The 21,671-nt window shown below is 41.7% G+C and overlaps 1 protein-coding gene across 1 annotated transcript in view; it reads right to left on the bottom strand.

Annotated features, from left to right (window-relative positions):
* The window catches only part of LOC111955945 (dolichyl-diphosphooligosaccharide--protein glycosyltransferase subunit STT3B), an 86,425-nt gene that overhangs the window by 37,673 nt on the left and 27,081 nt on the right, over positions 1-21,671 (bottom strand). The window contains exon 2 of the mRNA XM_023976332.2: positions 59-167. Within this exon, the coding sequence (XP_023832100.1) occupies positions 59-167 (109 nt within the window). The remainder of the gene's footprint in view (positions 1-58; positions 168-21,671) is intronic.

Here is a 21,671-nt window from a genome sequence, read left to right as displayed (position 1 = left end):
TTCGTTTTTCATTGGGATGACTTAAACTTGATCACAGAAGGGAACGTGTTAAACTTACTGTGCCCCCCACGATCCTCCCCAAGGGGTACCACGACCTCTCGTCGAACCAGTTGAGGAACTCGTAAAACCCATTTGTGGTCAGATGATGRGTCGACCTGTAGTTGAACCTGTGGGAAGATGGAGAAGATGGCTTTGTTTGGTACAAGGCAAAAATAATCAGTGGCACACAAAAGCAGATAGCTAATACAAATATCTTGTTAAGATATTGTTGAATGAGCAAACAAAATATTATTTGGAAAGAAAAGCCTTTTTTTTTGTAGAATCAGTAAATAATAAGGCGGCCAGTGTTGCTGCACATGCTTTGTATCATTTGAGAGAGTTGGCTTCCCTTCAGCAATGGAGCCAATAAGACTCCGATCAACTGCAAGTTCAATCACATTCATAATTCTGCACTCTCACAAAGCCTCACTTCTAACAATGTCCCAGCCAGCACAGGCTTAAGTGACCAAAAAAAAAGGTGTCTTCAAGAAATAATCAATTGGCTAAATTAACTTCACTAGGGTAGGGGGCAGCATTCGTAATTTTGGATGAAAAACGTGCCCAAATTAAACTGCCTGCTACTCAGCCATAAAAGCTAGAATATGCATATAATTAGTAGATTTGGATAGAAAACACTCTGAAGTTTCTAAAACTGTTTGAATGATGTCTGTGAGTATAGCAAAACTCATATGGCAGGCAAAAACCTGAGAAAAAAACCAACAAGGAAGTGGGAAATCTGAGGTTTGTAGGTTTTCAAGTCATTGCCTATCGAATATACAGTGTCTATGGGGTCATATTGCACTTCCTACGGCTTCCACTAGATGCCAACAGTCTTTAGAACCTTGTTTGATGCTTCTACTGTGAAGGAGGGGGGGAATGGGAGCTGAATGAGTCAGAGTGGCATGAGCTGACCATGCGCGTTCACATGAGAGTTAGCTTGCGCTCCATTGCATTTCTACAGACAAAGGAATTCTCCGGTTGGAACATTATTGAAGATTTATGATAAAAACATCCTAAGATTGATTCTATACTTCGTTTCACATGTTTCTACGAATTGTAATATGACTTTGTCTGAACTTTTGCCTGGACTTGCCCGCGCCTCGTGAGTTTGGATTGTGAACTAAACGCGCGAACAAAAAGGAGGTATTAGGACATAAATGATGGACTTCAAACAAATCAAACATTTGTGGAACTGGGATTCCTGGGAGTGCATTCTGATGAAGATCATCAAAGGTAAGTGAATATTTATAATGCTATTTCTGGCTTCTGTTGACTCCACAACATGGCGGATATCTGTATGGCTTGGTTTTGTGTCTGAGCGCTGTACTCAGATTATTGCATGGTGTGCTTTTTCCGTAAAGTGTTTTGGAAATCTGACATAGCGGTTGCATTAAGGAGAAGTGGATCTAAAATTCCATGCATAAGTTGTACCTTTTAGCAATGTTTATTATGAGTATTACTGTAAATTGATGTGGCTCTCTGCAAAATCACCGGATGTTTTGGAACTACTGAACATAACATGCCAATGTAAACTAAGATTTTTGGATATAAATATGAACAAAACATACATGTATTGTGTAACATGAAGTCCTATGAGTGTCATCTGATGAAGATCAAAGGTTAGTGATTAATTTTCTCTCTATTTCTGCTTTTTGTGACTCCCCTCTTTGGCTGGAAAAATGGCACATACCCTAGTGAGGTTAATGCAACCGAAGATATTTAACGGTTTGGACTGCTATCAAGCCACAAACACTAAGAAAAGCAGACACTAGGAAGACAACTGCCAGAGAAAAAGCAACCATTAAGTATAATACACGGGCACATTATCTCCTCGCCTCATTCCGTGCGGGTCCTCTGTAGAATGCCCATATATGCGTAGGCCTGCGTGTTAACACATCCTTGGAAAAAGAAGAGTCTACTGCTAGTGCAAGTTTGAAGGACAATTACCAACTTCATCTGACAATACGGAGACATACRAAACTTCCAACCCGAACAGAGTCCGCTTGGTTTGCGCGACGTCGCTCGCCGCTCTGAAAACGGCAAGCTTTCATTTCATTCTCTCGAAAGATTGTGAAACGTCTGCCAGAAGCCACTCTGTAAACGCTTTGCATACAGATTCACAGGTGGTCGCTTGCTTTGCTTAGATTCCACGCTAGGCCGTGAGTTTGATTAAGATCTCAAATCTTCATATGGCTCAGCGCGAGGCAGWGAAAAAACAAAGAAACAGTTTATATGTAGGGGGCAGTTGACGTAACCAGAGTAATATAACACACTTCATGAGAGTTGTGTAATCAATGTGATGCACCTGTGGCTCTGAAATAAGGACATCCATCCTTGGGACAGACCACGTTTGTCTGCAGAAACAGTCCCGACGCTGGTATGTCAGCAACCCCTAAGGACAATAGCAGCATCCTTCCCTCATACGTTGGCTTCATAGCAGATGATTCAGGAGATTCGAGRCAGCCAGCACACTGTCACTGAGCTGCTGGGAGACAAGCAGCTCACACACACACARCCCAAAATGGGTGGCAAGCTCATTACTCACTGCATGGTGCTTTTTCTTCTACACAACTCYCCCGAAGGACTCGTATGTGCAGGTGGGGAAAGGGGATGGCCAAAAATCCTTTGATAAAAAGTGTTTTGGGGGACAAATTCTAGTCAGACTGTCTTTTCTAGGCTTATGTTATTTTATATCGGCGGGTACACACGGGAGATTTAAAGTTCTGGCGCTTTTAAAAGGATTTCTGGTATCGAGGAAGTAGGCTTTGAACAGTGACAAAAGCCAGCGAGGAACAAAGAATTAAAGGATGTAAACAAACACTTGCACTATGCATACGTCTGGTGCACTTACTGTTGCAGTTCACTTTCAAGTAGAATACGACACATGCTTTCGTTATGGCTCATTCATTATTCACTGACTGACACGTCTAGAGAGGAGACCAAGCTACTGTTGAGCACAGAATGCACACACACACACACACACCTTATATTGCAGAGCACATGATGAGCACAGACAAGCTGGCTCTTCCACGGAGATGGAACTAGGACGGTGTATCCCTGTGGCTCCTCATGCAGTCAGATCACATTATCTTAGAACCTGAGACTGGACACTTTCACAAGTTTGAGCATGAGCCAGCAACACCAGTGTTTCTTTCAAACTCTGGAGCATGGAGAGACGAGAAAGGTATAAGAGGTGCCCAGCACTTACTGCCACAACCTAACCTCTCATACCCTACACAGGGAAGCTATTGTTCGCCAACTGTCAAAGCACAGAGGCGGAAATAAAGAGAACCGCAGAAAGCACTTGTAAAAAATATTTTTTTAAACTTCACCCGCTGTCTCAACATTTTCCAATGATCTCATGGACAGCAGAGCAGAGTGTTTTATCCTTGCACTTGTCACTTTGATGGGGCGGATAATGTGGCCTGCCAAGTGCATTAGCAATTTAATGCATAACTGCCTAGTCGGTCCCGGCCGACAGAACATCACCGCACCATCAAGTAGTGAGCAGGTGAGCTTCAAGCGACAAACCCCTGCCGTTTAAATCKCGTCTGGCCTCGGAAGCATGGAAATGAACTAAATGTGGCTTTACGTGTCAACTCTGAAGCAAATTTCACTGCGAAATGCAATTATTCACAGCATCTTATACATTTGAAATTGGTTGGGGATGCCCTTAGGCATCACAACTAATTTCGATCATGTCCGTTACAGATATGAGTTCTCCATTGTTACAAAGCCCTCATTCAGTGCATTAAAAAAGGGATTCCTTTGTGGTTTATGGGCCGGTAACGTCTTSCACCTTGGTAACCACATAATCAAATGCATCATTGGTTTTCCTACCCTGCTCCTGCTGTTTGGATAAATGTCCAAATGGACTTTTGTCCCGGAGTGCACTTGCCACCTTGACTAAGCCTAATTGCCCGCTGTCTTCACACTATGGATAGATTACCTGTAAGTGTTAGAGTTCAGGGAATTAACCACGCAGTGGTACCAAATATTAAGCTGGGGCTGCCTGAAACACAACAGCTCAATGTTTAACACAGGCGTTTGGTGATTTCGTAGAATTTGCACACAAAAGCCCACACAAGTCGCAAACAAACCAAGAACGCACAGGTTGGGAGCAGACCCATCTGCAGAGCGGTGACCTTTTCAAAAAGCCAGTCACAATAAGTAGCATACATCTGGTTCTGCCTTTGACTTCGGTAAAAGCAAGTTAAAAAAAWTCCCAACTGCCCGACTTTACACAGCTATGGCATGTCTTATTGCCATTTCAGATTTTTTTTTTAAATTGGAAAAGTATTGCGAATAAATGCCAAATGAAGTCTATGGGGACCAACTAGCAACAAATCCATACTGGAGTCGCGACTCCTGCCTAAGAGTGAAACGCCTTCAAAAGCAGGTATGGGAGAGAACAAATGCAAGTGTCAACTCTAGAAGAGGAGGTTAGGAGTAATATTCTGAGTTGCCACCTAAATGAAACATTTGAATAACAGGATTACAAATACATACACCAGAACTAGCTTGATAATGGTCACTTATGGGATGTTCCAGTTGAATTACTTGGAGATGAAGCAWTACAGCAGGCTTTAGGAGACCCATGGGAGATTAAGGACCGTCAGCCAAGGCTCTACCAAGACCCAGTCTTGGCTACTTTCCATACGACTCAATAGCATTCGGGGGGAGGACCCACCCACTAGGCAGGACTGTGCAAACACAGCCTATTCCCCTTCTCACCGCATGCTCATATGTGACTTATGTATTATTATTTTTTTTACGTTGGATAAAAGTAGAGACTCGAACTACAAAATGGTATATCAGACACTGCAGTTGAAAAAGAAAATGGGAAGTAATTCTGCTTTGAAAGTTGAAAAACTTTCAACACATACTGAGCAGCTCACGTTATAGACAGAAGCATYCTACATGGCAGACCAATCCAAACTCATCGCCACATGTCCATCCATTATGTCAGCCAATCATGGKTAGTGGGAAGGTCCCTCCCTTTTTCCATGGCTAAACCAACTAGGCTCGTCATTTAAAAAGTGTCTTCGTATTTAAGGATGGAATACAAGGTAGTTAAGGCACATGAAAGTTCACATGTTCCAGAAGGCACAAAAAATGCATTTAATTTTTTTTAAATTATGTTTACGTTCAAATGGCTCTCCTGTGAAGTAGTGACGTGCGACATACGCCTAGTTTCCTGAAACAAGTCACATATGGCGGAAAAGAGTGACACTGGTTTACTATAATACTGCAGTGTCCAACAGAGACAGAAGCTGGACGAGAAGACGTTTTGGCGAATGGGCTGTATTCCTATTCACGCGACACGGTTAAATTACTGAGCGATCCGTCAAGTAATTGCATTTTGTGGATGTTTGATGGCAATATTGTGCAAATGCTACAGGAAATTTGTTGATCATTCTGGATTTAAATGTTAGCTGTAATTACCTGCTCACCAGTATACAGGKTTCATGAGGTTCTGTCACCGCTGATTTAGTAGTGTTTGCATGAACAAGAGCGGGAAAGAAAAACTATATGCTCATAAGATCAGTATGTGATGAATACCAAATTGAGCTAATGATTCCGCCAAGTCAACCATTTCGGGGATTACAGAATGAGCAATAAAAAAGAATCTGCATAATTTCAGTGTGTAAACACTTGKTGAAACAGCAAAGAACTTGTATCTGATCGTGCGCATGGCTTCCAGAGATAAACCAGCATCCGCGGAACGTCGTTAAATCATAACACCATGAAAAATCTGTCAAATTATGAACAAAACTAATTAATGTCTAACTCAAAATGTCACAATTTTTTACTTTTCAAAACAAGRCAGCTGGCTGTAGTTGTTGGGAAACAATAACAGATGGCTGCTGCTTCAGTTCCTAGGTGGGGCATACTGCCATCATGTCAATAAGCAAGGATCTTAGCAACTGTCAAGTCAAATCAACACATGAAAAATGACACGCTATGTAAAGCCATCTGCAGAGCAGACACAATTATGATATCCATATTGATAGTTCATGGGCAAGGTGGGAAATTAACTTTMTGGTCTACCAGCCACTGTGACAGGCAGATTTTAAATCTACTCRATTCATAAAAATTGTGACCTGCTTCTTTTAACCAAATGTATTTGGTTAAAAGCGCCTGCCCTGCCACAAAATGCTGAGTGAAAGGGCTTATTTATGACTATAGTTCAGGGCTCTACGCTGCCATGATGCGCTCCTAAGTAGAAATGTAGAAGCACACAAATACATCTAGGTGAACAATGACTAAAAAGTTTGTTAATAAACGTTTTTTCGGGAGTGATCCATGCTCAATCAAGCACAATCATTACGTGAGATGTTCAGTTGGCCCTTTAAGGGATGGGCCATTACACTGACCCTCACTTGTCTGATTATTATTATTTTTAATTTTTTTATCTCAGACTGCGATGTCTTCGTAGTCAAGAAAKACGAGGACAAAGTCACACTAGTTGCGTTTTGACCAACTTCTGTGAGTTTGGATATTAAAAAATAAATCCGCTTTTAAAAAGTTACCAAATGCRCTGTGTGACCACCCGGCAACGTGGCTGGTGAAAAATGCATTCTTATCCGTGAATGACAAAGTCTATCTGCATTTGGCGGGTGTTAATTTCCAACCCTGTTCATGGGAACAACGGAATTAAAGCCATTTGAAAACGGCATTGAAACATTTCTGAATCCCAACTGTCAAGTTTGCCAAAATCGTTAGTGCTTCTAAAATTGTCTTTTGAATGGAGCTCCCTCAATACCATATTTTCAAGAGCTGTTCAATAGCATATAGCCTAGTTCTGCTATGTTTGGGCCTAGCCTGGGGAGAGAAGACAAAAAAGAAAAAGAAAAAAAGAAAATCGGTCTGGTTTATTTGCTCGACTTATTTGCTCCAGATTTGCCGTATACCACGGGTATGACAACATTCATTTGTACGGCTCTAATTACGTTGGTAACCAGTTTATAATAACAATAAGGCACCTTGGGGGTTTGAGGCATATGGCCAATATACCACAGCTAAGGGATGTGTCCAGGCACTCCGCGTTGCYCCGTGCCTATGAACAGTCCTTAGCCGTGGTATATTGGCCACATACCACACCCTCTCGGGCCTTATTGCGGTTCACCATAAAGGCTACACTTGTTGTATTTGGCTCAATTAGATTTGCATGGTTTTGCGTTCTGGCGCTCAGCAGAAACAGAACTTTGAGCTCAGTCATGGACGATGCACAKATGGAACAGTTCAACAGCAGCCTGGCCCAATGAGACACAGATTGAGCGGGTCAGAGTGCTTGCTAAGCATGTTCAGGACCTCCGGAGGTCAGCCGCAGTTCTAAAACAAAAGAAAACGCATAGCCTTACAAGAGTTTCAGAACGTCGCTCAGCAAGTCCCTGCACTGCATGACCAAACTTTAAAACAAGTGTGTACGCGGCTTCTGAAAAATAAAAATGGTTGTTTAGCCTCATGGTACAGGCATCAACGGCTGGCGGTGGAGCATGCAGAGCGGGCAAATTCTATTTAAAAAAAAACATTTCACACTTGATAGATTGCAGTTTTAGAAAAACGAAACAAAAACGAGCTCATGAATAAAGCCGTTGCCAAATGTGTTGTGGCCCTTCCTTTGAGAGGMTGAAGCAGAGTGACGTGAGCAGCCAGTCCCTCTCAAATGAGGCCAGCTCATCTAGACTCTTTCCTGACACTCAATGAAACCAGAAATCAATCACAGGGACACATCAAGGAGCTTGGGCACCCCCAAACTCATAGCTCATTTGAAAGTAGCCAAACACTGATCAAGGAACCACATTGACCAAACACTAAGGACATGGCTACATAKAATAAATTGGTACAAGTTTGTGAATGCGAGGCATTCCTGAAACAAAGCCATACTCTTAGGAACCAGAGGACAGTTTGGAAGCAATTCTAAATCCCTCTGATCTCAAAAGTCCCCATAAGAACAGTTTACACAAGCTTTCTCTACAGGGATGTGCTGCATTCCTGAGAAATTGCACTGAGCCAGTCCAAGAAAACAAAACAAGTCGTCATTTTCACAGAGGTATTTTTATTACAGATGCGCAATATCAGGGTAYAAGCAGTCAGTAGCATGCTCTGCGATAGAAACAACTTTACCGCCCGCCATTTTGATTATTAAAATGTTTGACCTATGCTTTATGCAGATTGCCTCKAATTAAATGTTTTTCAAAAAATGATTCATTGTCAAATTTTATAATTTAGTAACAAAGGACTATCAATAAAAGCCTTCCTGGCAAACCTCCCCCTAGACTTCAAGGGGCAGTTTTGAAATTAGCATGAAACGGGGAATGACAGACGAAAACTAGATTCATCCATCTGAGATGAAAGTAAGCCCTTGTGAACAATGAATGACAGAGACTAAAAAAAATGTCAATTAATTCCACTCCTCAGCATTTAAGTCAGTGGGAAAAGGTTGTCTGAGATATTAAGTCAAAGTCTATAAAAACATGCAAAATGACATATGCGATTGTTTCACTTTAACCTGCTTATGCATGCAGACCTGTTAGCACAGAATTTATTTACACTCAACAAAAATATAAACGCAATGTAAAGTGTTGGTCCCATGAGCTGAAATAAAAAGATCCCAGAAATTGTCCACACAAAAAGTCTATTTATTCTAAAATGTCAGACCCAAATGTGTTTACATTCCTGTTAGTGAGCATTTCTCCTTTGCCAAGATAATACATCCACCTGACAGGAGTGGCATATCAAGAAGCTGATTAAACAGCATGATCATTACACAGGTGCACCTTGTGCTGGAGACAATAAAAGGCCACTAAAATGTGCAGTTGTCACAACACAATGCGTGCAATTGGCATGCTGACTGCAGGAATGTCCACCAGAGCTGTTGTAAGACAATTGAAAGAATTTCTCTACCATAAGCTGCCTCCAACATTGTTTTAGAGAATTTGGTAGTATGTCTAACCGGCCTCACAACCGCAGACCACACGTAACCTTGCCAGCCCAGGAACTCCACATCTGGCTTCGCACAACTGAAGAATATCTGCACAAACTGTCAGAAACCGTTTCAGGGAACGGGCCACAATCAACAGCCTGAACTCTACGCGAAGGAGATGTGTCACGCTGCATGAGGCAAATGGTGGTCACACCAGATAGACTGGTTTTCGGATCCACGCGCCTACCATTGTTTTAAAGGCATCTGTGACCAACAGATGTATATCTGTATTCCCAGTCATGTGAAATCCATAGATTAGGACCTAATTAAATTTAAATTGACTGATTTCCGTATATGAACTGTAATTCAGCAATAGTTTTCTTCAGTCTTCAAATAACCACTACGGGGAAGCTATAATCCAACTTCACCAACCTATAAACAATGACTGTAGAGGCAGAGATGGAGTTCAAGATGATTSCAGGATTCTGACTAGGTTAAAAAGGTGCAATGCTCCTTTCTTATTTAAGACTTCCAGCTTTAAGAGCAGGCTTCTTCTCACAGTGGGGCTGCAGAACTAGACCGATCAAGTAGAGCTTAGCCTCCATCTCCCCAGAGTCTCCCCATCTAAGCGGATGTGACATTTGAACAAAGCAGGGGAAAGTAAACAACAGAGAAGCCTCCCCGTGGATAGTAAACAATCAAATAGAAAAACACCTACAGCACTCTGCTGAAGGAGCCAGTGAACAAACACAACCAAGCTGAGTAGGAACATTTKCAGTTTGGCACAGGAACCCTTCCCCATAACAAAATAAAAGCTCGAGTCGGCAGTCAAATCCTCCAACTTAAAGCGGCTTCTTTTGAGGAGCACACCAGAGGCATTCTTGCCTCAGAGGAGCTGAGCTGTCTCCCAGAAGAGAGGGAGTGTTAGACTTATGGGGGCAGAAAGGAAACAAATATTGGTTATGGGTGTTTATGACAAAAAATCTGCGGGGGAACATGAGAATGGCGSTACAGCGACAGCACTGCAGACAAACACACCACGATTGGCCAGTGAAATGGAGCTGGGTTTTAAAACTCACGCCTAATTATTCAAAAAAAAAAAAAAAAAATAGGCTTTTTACACATCACAACACCCTGCCAAATACTATATAAAAATCCTAAAAGACAAACTGAGCCCATAATACCAAACCTATAGAGGCGCCTTATTAAAGTGCAGATTTGACGACCGTCTGCAAACAGTGAAGTGCACAGTGGGGAAGCATCGATGTCAAGCCATTGGATATTTTGAGAGCTCGTGCGCTGATCGTGATGAGAAGCTGCATGGGGCCCCTCGCCATCTCATAGCTTTTGCATGACTTAACTGTTCATCCCTACAACTCCCCTTTCAATATTATACTGCTCCACGGGTAGCCAGATCCATCTGGATGAAAGGATCATCTATAAGATTACGTTAAAAGGAGGATCATATCGACTGCTACCTGCTTACAGGCCGTTGCAGAAGCGACATCTTGGAAGCTATGTCAGTGTATGACCCCGAGTGTTAGACGACGAATTGAGCCGTTTGCACCACACAAAAGCGATCATAAGAGCCTGTTTTGTGGCGAGCAAAGGAGAAAATAGATGCGGCGCCTAACCAAGACGTCCAGAGGGGAGAGAAAGAAAGAAATGTGACTCTGGATGATAACATGTTTGTTTCCAACACTAGGGCTGTTTTCCTAAAGAAGTTAAAATCCCCTTTGGGTTTTGTTTCCATGCCACAATACTAAGGAGCGTCGCAATACTGGTACTGTCCCAGCCCTAAAGTGAATGCTCAGAGAAGTGGCGCAATTACTTTGACAAAAAGCGTCCTGTCATAACTGCTCGGTAATCAACGGGAGATATCAAAACAGTAAGGACAACGTCAGTGGTAATTACAATCATATGTAATCACCATCATATTTAAAATCAACATGTTTAATACCCATTGACACCACTCAATGAATAGGCAAACAACATCTCTGTGATTTGGATCAAACTTCCAGTCTTCCTCATCATTATCCAATTGGGGGGGGGGGGGGGGTGAGACAGCCTGCTCATGAGGACTTCATATCTCCCCCACTCTTCTGGTTCAACCACCCAAAACACAATTATGCATGAAATTACTTCTCGCTCAGTCGTCGCCTGATGTGGCAGTTTATCAGAACTTGACTTCGGTGGGAGGTCAACCGTTGGACTCTGAGGGGGTGCTCTCGGGTCTGAAGGTGCAAGTGAGCAGAAAAGGCCCTGAGCTTTCCCAGTACGCTGGTAAAGCTTGGAGCTGCAATTATTTCCCCCCCAGACAAAGCATCACTATCATACCGCCGTACAGCAGAATGACTAGCCGACCCCAGGAGTCACMGAGACCGATAGCAAAGACAGMCTAAGACACGCACGCCTCARTGGCTCAAACGTCAACCAGGCGACGGCGCTCAATAAAGCCCCCATCAAGACAGTACACACTTCACAGCGAGCAGAYTACGCGCTCCCTGGTAAGCTCGCTAAAATCAGAGACAGTAAAGCTACCATTGAAACAAGCTATCCTTGGCCCAAAGAGACCACATCCGGATGAGCGGAGCGCCACAAATTCGACAATCCTGGGGGTCAGAGAATTTACTGCCAGGGCCCCGGTAATTACACCGTCTCTGTACACCCTCAACCCTTCATCATTATTTCCAAACACACAGCTGCTACTACATATTCTATAGCTGTGAGATGAATTGGCAAARGGAGGGGGGTGTCGCCACTCTGCTGAAAGGAGATGATTCATCCTTCCGAAGGAAGACTCTGCAGGGATAAATCCCCATCTTTCCTGGCCTCAGCACCCTGTGACTGTATATCTCTGAATGAGTCAGGCAGGGCACGGGCCATCTGTGGGGCTCAAATCTCTCCCCGCGCCAATMTGCCTACTAATAACGAGGCGAAGAAGACAATTAAGATGACAAGGTAGTCCAGCGGGACTGGAAAGAGCAAAATATCAAATCTAAGATATTTCAGTTCCGTCAAGAAATGTGCAAACTTCAAATACTGAGAAGTTTGAAGCACTTTGTTTGCTTAACTAGCATGATTAAACTTAAGAGGAAAGTATGAGAGCTGATCCGCCCTCAGAGGCCTGGCAAAGACTCCAGACTGAGTTCAATGTAATGGAGTCATTAAGACTTAACAAGGATCTTGAATATGAATACGAGGAAATTAAAATGTATGGTTGAAAATAAATTGCACAGAATGAATCAAGTGGACCATAACTTTTAATGGGGCGTGACATCCAAGTGGGCAAACCAGCACAGTCAGGCGCTGACTTCCAAACACTAACATCAGTACAAACCAACGCAAACCTTTTTAATATCACACTCAAATTCAATTACATGATTTGCCATGTTAAACTCAATAATCTCCGTAGGGTACCTATTTGGGCTGACCCCATTTAGTCAATCCGTTGARGCACCATCTAATTACATACTGTGCTTGTAAAGTGATGTTATTTGATCATTGGAAAATTGTTGTTACTCACAAAGCCGAGAAGCATATTTAGAATGTTGCTTAACTGTCAGTATGCATCTCTCCCTTTACTCTGTGTGCAGAGGGGGGGAYGCGGGAATAAGAGCCAACAGCAAAACAAGGAAGATATTTTCATTGCAGGAAGCAAGTTAATACACAATACTGTTGACCAAATAATGGTTTTAGAAAAAAAACTAAAATTAGCAGACAACYTTGTGCAGCCTAATCTCTGAAATTACCGACAATCAAAATTGCTTCGTAAGAGGGCAATGTCGGTGTAATTTTTGGTTTATGGTCCCAGCTCTAGTTAATGTAAAAGAACTGTGTGATGCCAAATTAACATAGTAGTCAAGACAATTTCAATTTTTTTCCAATATATATTTAAAAAAAAAGTGTGATATCTGGTTAAAGATAGTMTTGACATCCGTTCAAGTACTCAATTACTCAGGCACATCCCTGCCTTAAAGGGTATTTTATTAAAACGCATAGGGTGTCTACAGTACCAGTCAAAAGATCATTTTTACCATTTTCTATATTGTACAATAGTAAAGACATCAAACTATTAAATAACATATGGAATCATGTAGTAACCAAAAAAGTGTTAACCTCTCTTGGGTAGGGGGCAGTATTTTGACATCCGGATGAAAAGCATGCCCAAAGTAAACTGCCTGTTGCTCAGGCCCAGAAGCTAGGATATGCATATAATTGGTAGATTTGGATAGAAAACAAACGTTTCAAAAACTGTTAAAATTATGTCTGTGAGTATAACAGAACTGATACACCATACAAAACCCTGAGGACAAACCATCCCCAAAAATAAATATAAAAATTCAGCCTACCTCTATTTTCAATGGCTATCACTTTAATTATAAGTCCAAGTCCTCCCAGATTGCAGTTCCTAGGGCTTCCACTAGATGTCAGTCTTTAGAAAGAGTTTCAGGCTGGTTTTTGGAAAAATGAGCCAGAAATTAGTTTTTCTGGGTGGCTCCCATTTGGCTGTAGTGTTTCCAAGCGCGTGGAGGAGAGCGGGTTCTTTGCTATTATTTTCTCCGGTAAAGACAATAACGATTCTCCGTCTCAAATTTTYGTTTATTTACGTATTAGGGTACGTAAAGTTTGATTATAAACGTTGCTTGACTTGTTTGTTAAAGTTTTAGTAACGTTTGGATTTCTTTTTGTATGCATTTCGATGGAGGGAAACTGGGTGGATTATTGACTGAAGCGAGCCAGCTAAACTGAGTTTTTATGGATATAAAAGGACATTATCGAACAAAAGGACCATTTGTGATGTAACTGGGACCTTGGAGTGCCAACAGAAGATCAAAGGTAAGGCATTTTTTATATCGCTATTTCTGATTTCGTGTCACACCTGCTTGGTTGAAATATGTTTTTCATGTGTTTGTATGCGGGGCGCTGTCCTCAGATAATTGCATGGTTTGCTTTCGCCGTAAAGCCTTTTTGAAATCTGACACCGCGGCTGGATTAACAAGTTAAGCTTTATTTTGATGTATTACACTTGTGATTTTATGAAAGTTAGTTAGAATTTTGCGCTCTGCAATTTCACCGGATGTTGGCCAGGTGGGACACCCATAAGAAGTTAAACAAATAAAAATATGTTATATTTGAAATTCTTCAAAGTAGCCACTATTTGCCTTGACAGCTTTGCACACTCTTGACATTCTCTTAACCAGCTTCATGAGGAATGCTTTTCCAACCGTCTTGAAGGAGTTCCACATATGCTGACCACTTGCTTTTCCTTCACTCTGCGGTCCAACTCATCCCAAACCATCTCAATTGGGTTGAGGTCGGATGATTGTGGAGGCCAGGTCATCTGATGCAGCACTCCATCACTCTCGTTCTTGGTCAAATAGCCCTTACAAAGCCAGAGGTGTGTTTTGGGTCATTGTTCTGTTGAAAAACAAATGATAGTGGCACTAAGCGCAAACCAGATGGGATGGTGTATCACTGCAGAATGCTGTGGTAGCCATGCTGGTTAAGTGTGCCTTGTATTGTAAATAAATCCCAGAGTGTTACCAGCAAAGCACCCCCAAACCATCACACATCCATGCATCATGGTGGGAACCACACATGCAGAGATCAGCCGTTCACCAACTCTGCGTCGCACAAAGACACGGCGGTTGGAACCAAAAATCTCAAATTTGGACTACATTTTTCCCCCACCAGTCTAATGTCCATTGCGCGTGTTTCTTGGCCCAAGCAAGTCTTCTTCTCATTGTTGTCCTTTAGTAATGGTTTCTCTGCAGCAGAGGTAACTCTGGGTTTTCCTTTCCTGTGGCGGTCCTCATGAGAGCCAGTTTTATCATAGCYCTTGATGGTTTTTGCGACTGCACTGTCGTTTCTATTTGATTATTTGAGCTGTTCTTGCCATAATATGGACTTTCAAATAATAGGGGCATCTTCTGTATACCACCCCTACCTTGTCACAACACAATTGGCTCAAACGCATTGAGGAAAGAAATTCCACAAATGTACTTTAAACAAAGCACACCTGTTAATTGAAAAATTACATGATTACATGTGTTATTTCATTGTTTTGATGTCTTCAATATTATTCCACAATGTAGAAATTAGTTTAAAAAATGTGACCCGTTTCAGGAAACTGTCGCGGGTCACTACTTCACAGGAGAGCCATTTTAATATAAACTTTTTATTTTTTATCGAAATGCGTTTTTTTAGCAGAAATGCCTTCTCGAACATGTGACCTTTCATGTGTCTTAACATATGCCATCYTTAAATCCAAATACAATTAAATTACGAGCCTAGTTGGTTTAGCCAAAGAAAAAGMGYGCAACCTTCCCACTAGCCATGATTGGCTAAAATAAGTGGCCTGAACATGCTGAGAGATGTTTGGATTGGTCTGCCATATAGCACGGTTCTGTCTATTTGAGCTGGTCAGTATGTCTAGGTAATCCTGTCTAACGCAGTTTTTTTATGTATTGTATATTAAAACTGCATAAGTGTTGCTCTCCACTTTCTGGAGGACTGAGTTTTGAAATCAGTGGAATTCGAGTATGATAGTTTGAAGATGTAATCCGGAAGCTAAGGGCAACCATGGCATCCGACAGGAGACGCGTCCAATCATGAATGATGTATACGGGTAAGATAATGTAGCCAGCCAGACTATCAGATATTACACGATTCTAATTTTGACAGAAAGAGCCATTTACTTGGCTAGCTATAGCATAATGTTAAATAGCTAACATTCAACCTGGTTGGTTAGCTACCTGCAGATTCATGCTAGTACCAAAACAATCAAAGGCCWTTTTCTCACAAGTGAGTTTAATWTTGCTTTGAAATTTGATAAACTTGTACTTTCCCATTGTTCATCAACTGTAGTGTATGATACACCATTTGGTAGCTCAGAGTCTCTACTTTTATCCAAACAACATTTAAAATTTTGCTACATAAGACTGATTTGAGACGGTCACAAATAAAGAAAAACCCTTGAATGAGTAGGTGTGTCCAAACTTTTCAATGGTACTGTATATGGATAAAATACACGTTTAACAATTTCTATCTAGAACAGACAACTCTCGGTCGACCAAGATTTTGTGGTCGGGAACAGCCCTAGTACCTATAAAATGTTAAGAGTATCCTACTGAGTATTAAAATAGAGAGTTTCCTGTCTAAATGAAACTACCAATACAGTAGCATTGACAATGACACTTGAGATTTGTAGCATTCTCAAATGCTAAGGTCCAACAGCTCTCCGCGTACTCAATTGTTCCTAGCCACAACCACTGATACCACTTTTAACCAGAGATTTWAAAAAATGTAAAGACTAGGGAAAAAACATCTGATTGACCTTGGCAATCGTTATGGACGCAAATACTTCGTTTAGAGTACAATAAGGAGAGTGACTTGAGGCATTTATAAAATTGGCAGACAACTCAAATGCTCTCTGAATACTGAGCACTTAGCTACTACATAAACATCATTTGATTGAGTGTGCACCCAATGAAGTACATTATTCCCTCCCTCTAAAAATGTCTACCAGACTATAGATCTTACTGTGCAACTGACAGAAAGTAAACAACTTCAACACTTAAAAGCCATTTAGAGTGTTATGTGGGAAATGAGTGCACAAACTTGAGTGAGGACATGGCTCTGCATTTGAATACAGATGGAAGGGAAATTAGGCTAAATCAAATGGAGAAAAATGCTCACAAATTGCTCAATTGATTTGGTTCAACTAGCACGATTCCCTTGCCTGTCCTAAATAAGGTATGTGATGTTCAAACCTCGTCGAAGACCCTGKCAACAACCAACTGCCATTTAAGGCCCCTTTGTACAAGCTGGAAGGTGACAGAGTCACTGTATTCTTGCTGGGCTAGAGAGGGGTATGCCTCTACTTAGACAAAGACCTCTATGCACCATGCAGAGTAGCATTTGTTTAAAGTACCAGCTCTTCTTAAAAGGAAGATTCCACCCAAAAACAATACTTTGGTATTTGTTTCATTAGTCACTGGTTGATATAGTCCCAATATGTCTTACATGTTAGCAATCAAGTTTGAGATCTACAACTTTCAAAATACAGAAACAAAATGCATCATACCAGCTATATTTCTATATATTCTGAAAGTTGTAGATCTCGAAAACCTGATTGCTAACATGTAAGACATATTGGGACTATATCAACCAGTGACTAATGAAACAAATACCAAAGTATTGTTGTGTGGAGTTATCCTTTAATGATCCATACAATTTAATGAGTAGCCAATGTAGGGTACAGAAATGACTACGGGAGGTAGTAGACCTTGAATAACAAAAAAAGCCAATCCATTTTTACTGGATGTGACTGTGCATGCATAATTAAATAACCCAAAGTAAGATTTGGCCTTAATTGCTGCTCTAATTTTCAGGAGAGTTGAGACAAAATGGGCCTTTTGTTCCCCCTCCAATTAAATATCACCCCAGACGTGCCTCAGCATCCGCAGCTCAGTGTCATCACTGCAGAAATGAAAGATCGTGCCATCACTCTGTGCTGCAGGAGGATCCACTATGTGCTCAATGAACAAGAAACCACTAARGTGCCAGACCCATATTTGGCTTAATAAGAGAAACCCTGACATGAGCACCTAACCTGGACACCTGACTGGCCCTTACTCTACAGCGGAGCCACAGGGATAAAGGGCTTTTTCAACAGCACATTGTCCACCCGGCATTCATTATTCATCCTACCCTACTACATCAATGACTGAGTGCAACATCCCTACGCAAAAACAATGTTGTTAATCTGATAAGCAAGAAATAGGCCTACCTAAAATGAGAACTAACAATAGTCACGGTTCTGCTTATGAAAGTCATAAATTCTCCACCGACGCAGTCACAGTGCTATGGGGTGATAGGCTCACAGCACCACCGTATGTAAAGAGAAATACAAGAAGCCAGCCACACAGAGTTAGGCCTCATCTCAACTTCCAAATTAGATAAAAACATGCACGTTAGCACTCCAGATAAAAGATCTGTGAAATATGAAGTGATAACATCTTAGTGGAAAGCAGAGCTGCGGGCAAAGAACACATGAAAGACTAGGGCTGCACATGCTCATCCTGGATAACGGAAGTCTCCCTGCTGTCATACACCAGATTTGGGGTGGATGGATTTGGTGTCGTGAACGAGAGCACTCTTCTCTGGTTAGGCAAATCCCCAAATCCCAGCCAGGGGGTGCGCAGAGGCCCGTCAAAGGGACTAGCAGTGAGGGACTGGGGWTCAGTCACGGATGAAATTCAGCTGTTCCCTGACAAGGCCCATCAAACAGGCCAGGGCTTCGGCTGTGACTTCCATAATAACATRATGCCAGCTCTGTGCTGCGGCAAAATGGAGGAAGACATTTTTRTTTACTCCCTTTCTCAACCCCAGTATCCTCAAAGAACTAAAGCCCCAAAAACCAGTGGATAGGGAAATGGGGGGGAAAGGGGGATACCTAGTCAGTTGTCCAACAATGTATTCAACTGAAATGTGTCTTCCGCATTTAACCCAAACCCTCTAAATCAGAGTGGAATCTTCCCTCCGATATCCCCCTACAAACAGATGCCAATGCAGATTGAGAGACAAAATGTAAAAACTGGTACAACCAGCAAACTTTAAAAGGGTTTATTCTGAATTCAAAAAGTGACCCCCTAGTAAAGATGGAATCTTTTTGGAAGGTTTAGTGTCCTAAGACTCCTTTTATCATCACGCAGGACATGTTTAAAAGATAAGCCATCCAATTTGTAAGTCGCTCTGGATAAGAGCGTCTGCTAAATGACTTAAATGTAAATGTAAATGTAATAAGCAACCATGTAGACATCTTTTATTTCAAACTAATTTTACCTTAAACCAGGGGTTGGAACCGGTTCAGGGAACAGAAAATAACATTAAGGAAAAGAAACGGACCTGGAACAAAAGTCATCCATACTGTTCCGGAACAGAACCGTTATTTTAACCTCTTGGGTAGGGGGCAGTATTATCACGTTCGGATGAAAAGCATGCCCAGAGTAAACTGCCTGCTACTCAGGCCCAGAGGCTAGGATATGCATATTTTTAGTAGATTTGATATTTTTAGTAGATTTGGATAGAAAACTCTGAAGTTTCTAAAACTGTTTGAATGTTGTCTGTGAGTATAACAGAACTCATATAGTAGGCAAAAACCTGAGAAAAAATCCAACCAGGAAGTGGAAAATCTGAGGTTTGTAGGATTTCAAGTCTTTGCCTATCGAATATACAGTGGGATATTGGTCATGTTGCACTTCCTAAGACTTCCACTAGATGTCAGTCTTTAGAACCTTGTTTGATGCTTCTACTGTGAAGGAGGGGGGAATGAGGGCTCTTTGAGCCATGAGCTGACCAGGCGCGTTCAAGTGAGAGAGTTAGCTTGCGTTCCATTGCATTTCTGAAGACAAAGGAATTCTCCGGTTGGAACATTATTGAAGATTTGTTAAYAACATCCTAAAGATGGATTCTATACATCGTTTGACATGTTTCTACAAACTGTAATATGACTGTCTGAACTTTCGCATGGACTTGCCCGCGCCTCGTGAGTTTGGATTGTGTACTGAACACACAAACAGAAAGGAGGTATTTGGACATAAATTATGGACTTTATCGAACTAATCAAACATTTGTGGAACTGGGATTCCTGGGAGTGCATTCTGATGAAGATCAAAGGTAAGTGAATATTTATAATGCTATTCTGACATACGTTGACTCCACAACATGGCAGATATCGTCATGGCTTGTTTGGGCTCTGAGCGCTGTACTCAGATTATAGCATGGTGTGCTTTTCCCATAAAGTTTTTTTAAAATCTGACACAGCGGTTTATCTACAGTTCCATGTATAATAATTGTATCTTTTATCAATYTTTATTATGAGTATTTCTGTAAATTGATGTGGCTCTCTGCAAAATATTACTGAACGTAACACGCCAATGTAAACTGAGATTTTGGATATAAATATGAACTTTATCAAACAAAACATACATGTAACATGAAGTCCTATAAGTGTCATCTGATGAAGATCAAAAGTTAGTGATTAATTCTCTATTTCTGCTTTTTGTGACCCATCTCTTTGGTTGGAAAATGGCTGTGTTTTTCTGTGAGTAGGTGCTGACCTAACATAATGATATGTTGTGCTTTCGTCGTAAAGCCTATTTGAAATCGGACACTGTGGTGGGATTAACAAGTGTATCTTTAAAATGGTGTAAAATACTTGTATGTTTGAGGAAATTTAATTATGAGATTTCTGTTTTGAATTTGGCGCTCTGCACTATCACTGGCTGTTGTCATATCGATCCCGTTAATGGGATCCCAGCCATAAGAAGTTAACCAGCATCCTATGCTTTTAACTTCTCTAGGGTATGTGGGACGGTAGCGTCTCACCTCGTCAACAGTCAGTGAAACTACAAGTTTACTCTGGGCACCTTATTCACCCAAGCTACTCAATACTGCCCCCAGCCATAAGAAGTTAATAACGTTATTTTACATTCCAGGCAATTTTTCTAGTCCACAAAAAAYATATGCATATGCAAAGCCCTCAGGCTGCCACTCAAACTTATTCCAGTGTCTGCCTAGAAGCTGAAAAGCTTTGCCAGTGTCTCTGCGCGAGTGTTTAAGCTACCTGCCCCTCCAAAGCATAGGCTACTGTACTGACAGAATCGTGATTCAGAAGATAGGGAGCAAGATTTGTTATTAGCTAGAGAAGAACGGATTAAAATTATGCTAGTTAAGGATGCTATAGGCCTAGATCACTTAACACCAGATTAATTAACTACAAAAAGGTAAGATGTGCTAATTATTGTGCAGCTCTGCGCACACACAAGCTTGTTAGCTAGCCAACTCAAAGGACATTCAAAGATCCTCAATAGAATAGGCCTATTAACCGACAACGATGAAACAGCATATAGCGAGGAGGGCAGAGACCTGGCCGTGTGGTGCCAGGACAACAACCTGTGCCTCAATGTGAGCAAGACAAAAGGAGATGATAGTGGACTACCGGAAAAGGATGGCCTAACACACCCCCATTCACGAGGCTGTAGTGGAGCAGGTCGAGAGTTCAGATCCTTGGTGTCAACATWAAACGTTCATGGTCCAAACATACCAAGAGTTGTGAAGAGGGCACGACAATGCCTTTGCCCCTCAGGAGACTGAAAAGATTTGGCATGGGTCCCCAGGTCCTCAAATAGTTCTACAGCTGCACCATCAAGAGCATCCTGACCGGTTGCGTCACCYCCTGGTATGGCAACTGCTTGGCATCTGACCATAAGGCGCTAAAGAGAGTAGTGCGTARAGCCCAGTACYTCACTGGGGCCCAAGCTTCTTGACATTCAGGACACACATATACATTAGGCAGTGTTAGAGGAAGGCCCCCAAAAAATTGTGAAAGACTACAGTCACCTAAGTCATAGACTGTTCGCTCTGCTACCGCATGGCAAGCAGTACCTGAGCGCCAAGTCTAGGACCAAAAGGCTCCTTAACAGCTTCTACCCCAAAGCCATAAGACTGCTGAAAAATGTAGCAACCGGCCACCTGGACTATTTACATATTCAGGAAAATTAAAGCTTAACACTTTCAAATATATTTTTAATTGSTCACATACACATGGTTAGCAGATGTTATTGCGAGTGTAGCGAWATGCTTATGCTMCTATATCCAACAGTGCAGCAGTATTTAACAATTCCACAACAAAACC

This window comes from Salvelinus sp. IW2-2015, linkage group LG31 (genome assembly GCF_002910315.2).
Source record: "Salvelinus sp. IW2-2015 linkage group LG31, ASM291031v2, whole genome shotgun sequence".
Lineage (NCBI taxonomy): Eukaryota > Metazoa > Chordata > Actinopteri > Salmoniformes > Salmonidae > Salvelinus > Salvelinus sp. IW2-2015.
This window is presented reverse-complemented; position numbering and strand designations above follow the sequence as displayed.